The sequence below is a fragment of the Callithrix jacchus genome, chromosome 14 (assembly GCF_049354715.1).
Source record: "Callithrix jacchus isolate 240 chromosome 14, calJac240_pri, whole genome shotgun sequence".
Lineage (NCBI taxonomy): Eukaryota > Metazoa > Chordata > Mammalia > Primates > Cebidae > Callithrix > Callithrix jacchus.
Genome location: NC_133515.1, coordinates 77666995 through 77679838, shown reverse-complemented (window position 1 = coordinate 77679838; position 12844 = coordinate 77666995). Strand labels below are relative to the sequence as shown.

The 12844-nt window shown below is 37.2% G+C and overlaps 1 protein-coding gene across 10 annotated transcripts in view; it reads right to left on the bottom strand.

The window, feature by feature from the left end:
* PRKD3 (protein kinase D3) overlaps positions 1-12844 on the bottom strand; it is a 73549-nt gene that overhangs the window by 54783 nt on the left and 5922 nt on the right. For 8 of the 10 annotated variants that reach the window (XM_078349483.1, XM_078349485.1, XM_035272792.3 and 5 more), the window contains one exon: positions 10273-11218. In XM_078349483.1, the coding sequence (XP_078205609.1) occupies positions 10273-10560 (288 nt within the window). In that variant the 5' untranslated portion in view covers positions 10561-11218. Of the gene's footprint in view, positions 1-10272; positions 11219-12351; positions 12577-12844 lie in introns of all 10 variants that reach the window. The other 2 variants (XM_078349484.1, XM_035272796.3) reach the window with 1 other exon arrangement.

Genomic DNA, 12844 nt, shown 5'->3' with positions numbered 1-12844 from the left:
TTAATGTGATTTCAAGGTTGAAAATCCATGCATGATCACTGTAAGATGGGCAAGGCTTCTGGACTACTCCCTCAGTATCGATTTTCTCACTTGTAATCAGTCTTGTAAGTGGCCTCCAGCTGTGATCTGATCAGTGAATATCTATTTGGCTCAATTCCAGTTCTACCTGCTGCTCAGATCTGCCTGCCTTCTGCATTCTCCTGATTCCCAGTCCTGCTAGTTCTTTGGGTTTAATCAGTAAAAAACATATTCTCTTTAGCTTATAAACCTCTAAAAGGCAGAGAACTTGTTTGTTGTTAATTTTGCTTTATAAAACAAGATATAGGAACTTCATATATATAGGTTAAAAATTCAGATTAACCATATTCATACTCGCAATAAAAACTGTGCACTGTTCTTAAACAAAAATAGGTTGGGCATGGTGGCTCACATCTGTAATCCCAGCATTCTGGGAAGCCAAGGTAGAGGGATCACTTGAGCCTGAGGCTTTGAGACCAGCCTGGGCAACATGGTGAAACTCCATTTCTACAAAAAATAAAAAATTGAGCTGGGTGTGGTGGCTGGAGTCTGTGGTCTCAGCTACTCAGGAGGCTGAGGTGGGAGGATTGATTGAACCCAGGAGGTCAATGCTGCAGTGAGCCGTGACTGTGCCCCTACACCCCAGCCTGGGTGACAGAGCAAGACCTGTCTCGAAAAAACAAAAACAAAAATGCCCAGGCGAAACTAGAAATCCTGTTTAAGACCTCAAGTGGCAATTCACATTGGTAAGATTTTAATCTAGGAGATACTCATATTCCCTATTTTACTACGCCCCTAATAGTACTAAAAGAGAGACAATGTAGATTTCTCCAAACTTCAGAAATTCTATAATGCATCAGTTTAACCCAAGGATTTTCAACCTCAGCATTATTAACATTTTGGGCCATATAATGCTTTGTTGTACCAGGCTCTCAATGTGCATCACAGCAACCTCTTTATCCTCTATCTGCTAGATGCTAGAAGCACCGCTCCGCCCCGCGCCCCCCCCGCCCCGTCCAGTTGACATCCAAAAATGTATCCAGACATTGCCAAATGTCCCCTGGGGATCAAAATCTTGTCATTTGAAAACCAAGTGTTTAACTTGATCTTATATATTAAAATCAGATACTAAGACGGTAACATTTGCCAATAAAATAGTCCAAAGTCCTAATCCACATTCTTATATGGAATAAGGAAAAAGTTCACTGGTGTCCTCAGGAAATAAATAACTTTAAAAATTTCAGAGCATTCTAGAAGAATGCTTGGCCTTTTGCACAATCCCAGGAAGAACAAGCCTTACAAACTAATTATCTGACAATCTAAGCTAGTGGGGTCAGCTTGGGCACAACTAAAGCACTGGATACATGAAACAAGATGGGAAAGAATACTGATGCTTATCTGCTCATTTCTATCTCTTTCCAGCTCTAATAATTATAAATCATGTCATCAATAAATTTTTTTCCAGTATCATGTTTTTAGAAGTAAGAGCAGGTAAAATGTCTCCTTTACCAAATGTCTACTAAATGCAAGGCATCCCTGAGGATAAAAGATGAATAAGACAGCATCAGTCAATGTATCACAAATGTTGGAAGGGTTTCAAAGCTTTGAAAAAAGGAAGCTAAGTTTTGGCTTACGCTAACAACAACAACAACAAAAGAAACTCCACCCTACTCCACCCTCAGGATGTGTAATGAAACTAGATGAAATTCAAAGAGTGAACGCTTTGGTCATATTCAAATTTTAAGCAAATCTTAACTTAAACGATCTGTTAGAAGTATTTTCTTGGGAAAAAAGCCTCATATATGTTTTGTAGTATTCTTCCTAGAATTTAATCTAGTTTTTAAATTACAAGCCTTGAACCACTGATTGTTCTCTATTTCTATGAAATTTTACCATATTCTCCCCTATACTGGGAATGCCAATTTTATTTTCCCCCAACTTAACACGATATCTAAACTATATTTAGAAACTACTGTTTTGAACATCCTCCTGCATGCTTGTTTACTAATTTAATGTTTTTGTAAAACATATTCCCGTATCATTTGACCAAGTATTTATTAAGATCAGTTTTTCTTCCCAGTACATGAGCTATATGTAGAAAGAAGACATTCACCTATATAATACTTGCTATAACATTTCCCCAAATCTGTTGCTTTTATTTTACATATGCATACATTATATATATATATATATATATATATTTTTTTTTTTTTTTTTTCAGACGGAGTCTTGCTCTGTCACCAGGCTGGAGTGCAGTGGCGCAGTCTCGGCTCACTGCAACCTCTGCCTCCTGGGTTCAAGAGATTCTTCCGCTTCAGCCTCCCGAGTAGCTGGGACCACAAGCACATGCCACCATGCCTGGTTATTTATTGTATTTTTAGTAGAGACGGGGTTTCACCATGTTGGCCAGGATAGTCTCGATCTCTTGACCTCGTGATCCGCCCACCTTGGCCTCTCAAAGTGCTGGGATTACAGGCATGAGCCACCGCGCCCGGCCCATTATAATTTTTAATAAAATCTCTAAACTGATCTTTTCAAGATTTCTTTTATTGACCTGAAAGTGAGTTGCCTGCTGTCAAGTGGTTTGATAGTCAATTCCATTATATGCAAATTTTCTTTTGAGTTTTCACATTTCACCTTTAATCACTGAAATTTACCTTGGTATTAGACTTTTCTTTTTTTTTTTTCTTTTTTTTTTTTTTTGAGACGGAGTGTTGCTCTGTCGGCAGGCTAGAGGGCAGTGGTGCTTTCTCGGCTCACTGCAATCTCTGCCTCCCAGGTTCAAGTGATTCTCCTGCCTCAGCCTCCCGAGTAGCTGGGACTATAGGTGTACACCACCATGCCCAGCTAATTTTTGTATATTTAGTAGAGATGGGGTTTCACCATTTGGCCAGGATGGTCTTGATCTCTTGACCTCGTGATCTGCTGGTCTTGCCCTCCCAAAGTGCTGGGATTACAGGCATGAGCCACTGCGCCGGCCCAGATTTTTCTTCTGAGACAGTTTTGCTCTTTCACCCAGACTGAAGTGGTGCGATCTCAGCTCACTGCAACCTCTGCCACCACCCACCCTCTCCCTCCCCACCATGGGTTCAAGCCATTCTCCTACCTTAGCCTCCCTAGTAGCTGGGATTATAGGTGCCCACTACCATGCCTGGCTAATTTTTGTATTTTTAGAAGAGACGGGGTTTTGCCATGTTGGCCAGGCTAGTCTCGAACTCCTGACTTCAGGTGATCCACGAGCCTCGGCCTCCAAAGTGCTAGGATTACAGGCATGAGTCACCACACCTGGCTGGTGTCAGATATTAGGTGAAGGTCTATGTTAATGTTCCTTCAACTGTTTAAAATTAGTTATTCCAAACTCTGTATGTTCTGAAAAACAATTCCTTTTAATTTCTCATGCCTCCTTTGACATACCTTAAAGTATCTTGTGCTTATCTATTTCTGTTCAGAATATAACTTCAGTTACTGTAGTTTTGTCTTTCTCTCTTTTTCATATTTTTAAATTAATGTTCTTGACTACTTTTCCTCCCAGATAAACTTTAGAATAACATTGCCAGAGTAAAAAGAATCCCAATAAAAATCTTACTAGAAAAAAATTTAATTGGAGATGTAAAAATCACACACTATCAGTGTTCCTTTTTCAGAAACATAATAAGACACATTCATTTTACAAGGTCTTGAAAAAATTTTCAAAAATTTTTAATTTTACTTATATTTGGACTTACCCATTCTTAATTATTACTAAATACTTTAAATAATTTTTTTCCTAATGGGGATATTTATGCACTCTTGGTTAGTTTTCCTGTCCCTCTTGTGAAAGCAAAAGATCTTATACAATTTCATTTAACTGTTCCTACCCCTTGAGAGTTGACTCTAATGGGTTTAATTCTTGGACATGTGCATACAATGCAGGAATATCTCAAATAACCTTAAGGGAACAGAAATACAGAAAAGCCTGCTTACTTATTCACTGCTCAACAATGGTAATTAACTGACTAGTTAAATCAGTTGACCTCAAAATTATAAGATTCTTAAGTCACATATGCAATCACTATGAATCTAAAGAAGGACATTATGCCCTGAGGAATACATTGTACCAAAACCACATTCTAATATAGAAATCACAGGTTTTCACATGCAGCCCAAGAACAGAAGATTAAATAAATCAAAGAATTGACTTATCATTAACCCTAATTTTCTGTATCAATAAAAGGAGAATTAGTAAAGCTAATAGAAAATTGTGAGTACCCATTCAGATAAAGGAAGGAATCAGTTGTCTTCTAAAGAGTAGAAAACAAATTGACATATGTGTATACTCTATAAAGCACAAATCAAAAAATTAACACAATCTTAGTTGATGGTAGTTTTCAGTCATTTCTAGATCACTACTGGCTAATTCTAGTAAATTTTCAACAAAGAGGACTTTCAAAGTGTAATAGTTGAAGTTCTCTTTTGAGTTTGGAAATCATTAAGATCAGATTAATACATAATATTGATAAGCTAGCATATACTGTGTGATTATTATCTGCTAAGTATTGGGCTGAGCATTTTAGAAACATACAATTTAGCTGGGTGCCGTGGCTCACGCCTGTAATCTCAGCACTTTGGGAGGCTGAGGCGGGCGGATCAAGATATCAGGAGTTTGAGACCAGCCTGACCAACATAGTGAAACCCCGTCTCTATTAAAAATACAAAAATGAGCCAGGTGTGGTGGTGGGTACCTGTAATCCCAGCTACTCAGATGGCTGAGGCAGAAGAATGGCTTGAATCTGGGAGGCGGAGGTTGCAGTAAGCCGAGATGGTGCCATTGCACCCCAGCCTGAGCGACAGAGCAAGATTCCATCTCAAAAAAAAAGAAACATACCATCTAATATACACAATGATGAGAGATGAATATTATTGTTAACCTCATTTTTCAGGTAAGAAATCAAGATTACATAAGTGGTAGAAATGAACTCCAGTTTAACTCCAAAACTCCAGTTTAACTGTAACACTATACTGCTTCATATTATTTTTTTCCTTTATTTGTTAAACCAAGGAATATTCATTGAACACCTACTGTGGCCATGGTATCTGGCATCATAAAGCTTAATTTTATAGTGGATACAGTCAAGAAAAGGGACAATTACAATGGGCATTATGAATGTTAAAATAGGATGCCAACACCTATACAGAAAAAAACTTGCTTGCTGGAGGTCTAAGCAGAGGATGTACCAAAGAAAAGGTGGTCAAGCCTAGTTAAAAGATAGACTATGGCATGTCTGAAGCTTAGGAAAGGAATCTGGACCAGTGATTCCCTTTGAGGAATCATCAGCATTATTTTGTAAGTAATCTTGCAATAATGCCTTACATAAGCAATCACATATTTCTGTCACCCGCTCATTGCTAGCAACTACAAATGTCCAGTTAACTGCTGTGGAGTGAAGAGGGCAGAGATCATCATGAATTCCTTGAATAACTAGTTCAAATTCAAATAAAATTTAGACCACCACTAGGAAGCAGAATCACAAAACTCGACTAGTGAGGATGTTAAAGGTATCTTGCTTTATCCATGCTACTAGCTATCAGAAAGCAGTAGCAAGGCACTGTACCAGCAAAATCTTATTTCTCCAGGTGAAGTACTAGAGTTGGTGATGACAAAGAGCAGGATTTAAAATATGCTTTCATAGTTCCAACAAGCTGATAGTTCGTTCTCCTTCCTGAGTCATTTTATCATATTGTGCCTTAGGACTTACATCTACCTTCTACGAGGGCAATTTGATAATTGCATCTTCTTTTCTAGAGCCTAAATCACAGGGGCAGGGAATCTGTCTTTCATCTTGAGAGATTCCATAGTTATCTAGCACTGTGACTGAAGAGTAGTGCACCATAAATATTTGTTCAATTGAAGCAAAGCCATAACAGATAATGGCACCCAGGTGTAGGATCATTGTATAACACTATTTAGCTCTCCACACACTGCCACCAGGAAAAGAAAATCTATCTAGAATAGCTCTGCCTTGTTTCAGCTCTGCCTTCTCGTTTCAGCTTTTATAGTATAAATAAGAGTCCTTTTCGCAGTCTATTTAGTGCCATATTTTCTGCATTGTTTTCATCTTTTGTTAGTCTTCTGTTTAAAATGGGTCCCAAGCACAGTGCTGAAGCACTGTCTAGCGTTCCCAAGTACAAAAAGTTTACGATGCGCCTTATGGAGTAAATATGTGTGTTTATTAAGTTTCATTCAGGCATGAGTAACAGTGCTGTTAGCTGTGAGCACAATGTTAATGAATCAACAATAAATATTAAGTGTCTTCAAACAGAAACACATAAAATAAGGTTATAATGATGAAAATGTTGTGACCAGAGGCTTGCAGGAACCTATCCTCCCACTAGGAACAATGGTTCCACTAGGAGCAATGGTTCACTATTTGCTAATTCAGTGCTCTCAGTCACTTTACAAAATCTAACTACTATGAATAACAAGAATAGACTGCACATAGAAATAAAATATATGACAACAATAGCACAAATGACAATAGGAAGAAGATAGAAACTTACTGTTCTAAGGTACACATTACATTATAAAGTGGTATGATATTGTTTGAAGATACTCTGATAAGGTGCACTAGAGCAGGGGTTTGCAAACATTTTCTCTACAAGGTCAGAGAGTAGATTACAGGATTGGTGGTATTAGACCATATAGTATTATATGGTCTCTGTTACAGCTACTCAACTCTGCTGCTGCAGAATGAAAGCAGCCATAGACAAGATATAAATCACTGAGCATCTGTGTTCTAATAAAACTCTATTGACAACAGGTGATAGGCCAGATTTGGCCCATGGATAGAGATTGCTGACCCCTGCATTAGAGGAAATGATAAAAGAAATTTGTAAAGAGTATAGTAAACCAGCAGTGGAGATACTATGGAATTATATAACATAATTCAAAAGAAGGCAAAAACGGACCCAAGAACAGAAGGGACAAATAGAAAATAGCAAAACAATCTATTTAAACCCATGTTTTCTATATGGAAAACGGTATTAAATAGAAATGGTCTAAACACTTAAAAAGCAGAAGTTGACAGCGAATTTAAAAAGCATAAGCGAACTACTAATACATGCAAGCTACAAAAAATTCTACTTTATGTAAGAAAACAGAGAGGCTATAAGCATGTGAAAATATGTCACAATGCAAACACTAATTTTTTATGAAAAGAATGATTAATACCGAAGTATTAGTCCCTCACTTAAGATAGTCCCTCACGTAAGATGATTTGACATACAGGTTTTCAACTTCACAGTGGTGCAAAGGGATAGACATTCAGAGAGCTCCTCAACTTACAATGGGATAAACTCACAGCAGATTGAAAATATCATAAATCAAAACACACTTTCAACTTAATATTTTCTTTTTTTTTTGAGATGGAGTTTTGCTCTTGCCGCTCAGGCCAGAGTGCAATGACACAATCTTGGCTGACTGCAACCTCCACCTTCCAGGTTCAAGCGATTCTCCTGCCTCGGCCTCCAGAGTAGCCGGGATTACAGGCGACCACCATATCGCTGAGCTAAAAATTTTTTTAGTAGAGACAGGGCTTTGCCATGTTGGCCAGCCTGGTCTTGAACCCCTGACCTTATGATCCTCCTGCCTCGGCCTCCCAAAGTGTTGAGATTACAGGCATGAGCTACCATGCCCAGCCTCAACTTAGATTTTCGACTTGTCATGGAATTATCAGGACATAACCCAGTGTAAGCTGAGGAACATCTGTAAGCTTCAGAACAAGATCCTGAAAAATTATATTGAAAAAGGCATCAATATATCAAAGACTGTAAAAGTCCCAAATGTGTTTGCAAAGAATGAGAGCATCAAAAAAAAAACAAAAAAAAAAAAACAAAGAAAAAAACTGACAAAACTAAAGGAGAAACGGACAAATCTACATTTATAGTTGGGAGATTTCAATAGTCCTTTCTCAAGAAAAGATAAAGTAGAAAAAAGTCAATAAAGATATTGAAGATTTGAACACTATCAACCAATTAACCCAACTGACATTTATAGAAAACTGCACTCAACAAGAGCAGAAGACAAGAGAGAATGGGGAAGGTTCCTCCTGAGGAATAATGATTCCACAGCAAGAGTCATTGGAAAATTCAGTTTACTATATCTATTTTATGCTGCTATATTCACTATCAATAATTATTTTATATTTGTATGAAGTTTACACTGAATTATCCTTTTTAAGTTATATCTTATTTCCTTGACATCACTCTAGTTGCTCACAGATGAAGATTTTTAATCTAGTTCTCCAAGAATTTCACCCATTGACCCATTCCTCACATTTATGTTAATGAAGTAACACTGATTCTAGAATAATCCTACAGAACATTGGTAAGCCTCTGTAGGAGTAAATCAATTAGTTCAATTTAGCCATTACACAACATATACATATTTCTTTTTTTTTTTTTTTTTTTTTTTTTGAGACAAAGTTTCGCTCTTGTTACCCAGGCTGGAGAGCAATGGCGCGATCTCGGCTCGGCACGATATCGGCTCACTGCAATCTAGGCTCACCGCAATCTCCACCTCCTGGGTTCAGGCAATTCTCCTGCCTCAGCCTCCTGAGCAGCTGGGATTACAGGCATGTGCCACCATGCCCAGCTAATTTTTTGTATCTTTAGTAGAGACGGGTTTCACCATGTTGATCAGGATGGTCTCGATCTCTTGACCGCGTGATTCACCCGCCTCGGCCTCCCAAAGTGCTGGGATTACAGGCTTGAGCCACCGCGCCCGGCCTACATATTTCAAAAGAACATGTTGTATTAAATAAACATATTTGGAAAAAATAAACAAAATTTCCAAAGATTGAAACTAACTCATAGAGATTCATCAGAAACACTGGTTATGAGTTTCTATGGTCTCAAATAAAAAGGGAATATTCCATTTAAGTTACAAATATGTATTTAAATATTATCTTTAAGTAAAAAATTACAATCTTGTTGCAAAAGTATTTGAAAAAAACTCTAAAGGATAATGGAAGGGAAACAAAAAGCAAAAATATGGAAGGATACAGGGTTCTACAGGTCTACAGAAGTTCTTAGGAATCATTTAGGCCACATTTACATAAATAAGTCACTGTTAAAACAAAGGCAGCATAGGTCATTTCACGAACTGCATAACATTTTTGAATTGCTAATGACTTTTACGTCAGAAGATAATGGAAAATTATATAAAGCATAAGGAATTGAAACAAAAACAATAAGATGAAGGGCCTGAATTACCAGAGAGATATCATTTTTGCAAATAGAAAGTTTACAAATTGTTTGAAACAAATCTGAAACATGCTTGAGAGTCCATTAAAAGTAAAATATAACCAATTCATACAACCCATATAAACAGTTTTGATAATACAGAAAACATACTAGCCTCATCCATCAAATCAAGATTATTATAGATATTTAGCTAAAGTTCCTTAAAAAAATGGCACAGTACAAGGAAGAGGGTGAATGAGAAACAATATAAAACCACCCTGAATTTTCAAATATTTTGTCATGTATTTAAAATTAATTTATCTATTTTTTAAAAGACAGAGAGAGAGAGAGAATGGTCCTATATTAAATGACAGTTTAGGAAAATTCTGAATGTCTTCTTTGAAAAATAATCAAGTTCTAAAGAGAAGGAAATGGATAAAAAAGAAAAAGAGGGCAGAACACAGGGTACCTAGAAAGAACAAGGTATGGACACGGGACTCGGCCACTAGCTACTGGGTCCCAGGGGGCCTTGTGCCCTCTACCTCTCATTTTCTCTGAAAACAAATGAAATTTCTTATGCTGCCTTGACTCTATACAGATTTTCCTGCTTTTAAGAGACAAACAGAAGAGTGATACTTCAAAGCTAGAATAAATGTATTTTATTTTTTAAGACCTGAGTCTCACTCTGTTGCCCAGGCTAGAGTGCAGTGGCGTGATCTCAGCTCACTGCAACCTCGGCTGCCTGCCCCTCCCCCTGCGCATGTCCTGCCTGAGCCTCCCAAAGTTCTGGGATTAGAGGTGTGAGCCACCGCACCTGACCAAATAAAGGTATTTTAAATCTGGAATATAAGTTCCAATTAGGTAGTCTCTGAAATTTCAAACTTTAGCCTCAGTCAGAGGCCATCAGAACTCTTCCAAAAATACTCAGAATAAATTATTGATGGATCAGTATGTCTTAACTCACTGGTACATGTGTAATTTATAGGAAAGCATCAGCAATAACATTACTATTGACATTAACAGCACATACAGTACCTTTTGATAAACAATGGAGCACACAAGATCCTTGACAGCAGATAAAGACAGTTCCTGGGCTTCAATGGTAACACTCTCCCGTGTGAGGCCAATTTGTAGTAGAAATGAAACTGTATGCACTGAGCCTCTGGAGTTAGTGAGCGATGGTGCACTGAAGCTTCCATTAGACAGTCGGGCAGAGAGTCCCGTCTTAGGACTTGAACACGGAGAAGCAGTTGGAAGCACAGCAGGAATAGCTGGAGATAATACAGACTTCTGGGCTGATGGAGGGGAATTATTTGCAGACATCTGCCTTTCTTTAATCTTTTAAAATAGTCGTCAATTCTTTTTCAATGGTTATGAAGAGGTTTTAAAAATAACAGCAGTAAAGAAAATGACTGCACTTTTGGATTTAGTTGAAAGCTTCTTCATTTCCTCTTTTAAGCCACTCATGCCGATGACGGTAAGTTTTATCAATGAGTTGAATGCATAAAAGGTCGTACTTCTCTTGATATCAGTCACATCAAAAAACAGTCTTGTCTGTAGGAAGACAGCCAGGGATTTGTAAAGGATTTAACATCACTAAGCTATCCTTAGCAGAAGAGAGTTGACGGAGCTTATTTACGAATCTATTTTCCTTTCAGTTTGTTCTGGTCTCCTTAATTTGAGAAAATACATATTGAATACGAGTTGTTTTTCTGTCAAGATGAAATACTCTTTGTTTAAAAAAAAACAGTAAGTGTTTTGGATTAATCAATTCAGTACTTTTGCTTTGGTTTACTAATTCCACAGGACACTTCTCAAATGTCCACACCTTAAATCATCTCCTCAAATGTCCTCATTTTCATTCTGGAGGTGGGGGAACTTTTGTATGATGAAGTACAAAGCTTTTTAAAATAGTATAGGCATATTTCATCAGATGAATGGGTCCATCAAGAAAATTGATGCTTTCTGATATGTAGTCAGCCTGGAAGAAAATTTTTTAAAGGTTTTTAATATTTTATATTCATTCACATTAATTTAAAAATAAGAATGTAACTTAATTTCTGGTCTGTGCTTATAATTCACTAATAAATCTTAATGGGCAGCCATTTTTGGCTAGAGAGCAAAGACTTTTTTCACTATAGGTATAATTTCACTGAAGATAAAAAAAGTATCCTTGGCACTCAACACTGATACCTAAAACTTAAACTTTAAACATTTTTTAAAAATCTACTTTATTTTGAATTGATGAAGACCAAACATTTTTTTTACAATTACATGACTGAATTATATCAAAAACAGAAGGGACAAAAAAGAGTAAAACTGACATATTCCCAGACATACAGTACATATCACCCACACGGAAGATGTTCAATACTTTCCTAATGTAAGAGTATTCTTTTTTCATATTAAAATACTAATCCTGTCAAAATATGACTCCTGACTTGCTTTGTTGAAAAACTCCTTTCAGAAGGCTAAGGAAGCAAGAGGGGATATACTGAACAGTTAAATGATCAACAAGTGTGAAAGCTGACATACTTGTAACAGGAATACAGGAGAAAGGGATCTCAACATAAGGGATTTCACCTATCCAAGTCCTAACTAGGCCCAACACTGCTTAGCTTCCAAGATAAGACAAAATCAGGCACATTTGGGATGATGGGGCCATAGACCACAAAGCATTTCTAACAGAAAGAAAGAGAACAGTAGGTATAGTTAAATATATATAATTATCATAATTTTTAAGAAAGCACAGTTCAAAAAGGTTAAAAAAAAAAAAAAAAAAGGTATGACCCCTCATGGCTTAGGCGTGAAACAGCTCGTAACTGATGGCTCCTTTTAAGTTCCATCTATATACCCATAAATAATTCCAACAGAGAGAAAGAAATATCCAGCGTGGCTGCAGAGTAGTTAATGGGTTAAATTAGGAGGAACATGACAGAAGGGCAAAAGCACACAACTACAGTATTAGGAATTGGAACGCTCAGGAAAAAAACTGAGACAAAAAAATCTGCTTGAAGATAAAAGCTTTTATAGCTACTTTCAAGTAAATGATTATTATTCCATCTTACATAATGCACAACATTTGATAGTTTATATATGTTTCACATACTTTACCTTGTGATACCTCTTTGAAAGTCAACAGGGTAAATATCTCTTTTGTAGACAAGAAAATCGAAGCACAACGTGGTAATGCAACTTGCCCAGCAGCTCGTGGCTATTAACAGGTGGAGCAGGAATTAGAAGCCAGGTTCATACTCTCCTACTCAGTGCTGTCTCCACCGTAATACACTATTTCTCCAACAGAACAAGGAACTAAGAGTCATTGCTCAGAGGCTGGTGCTAAGGTTGAGAAATCACACAGAAAGACAGATGGCTCAACTTGTATTTTGCTTATCTTCTCCAACAGTTTTAAATGAAAACTGCAGAAAGCCACTGAAAACTGACACCTGAGCCTCATGACCAAGAGACTGTAACTACTTTATGTGAGTTTGAGTCTCTGGGCCCAGATGCAACCCATTCCATACTACTAAAGCAATTTGCAAATGTAATCACAAAGCTGACTCCCATAATCCTGGAGAAAGAGCTCAAAAAGACAAATATAATCATG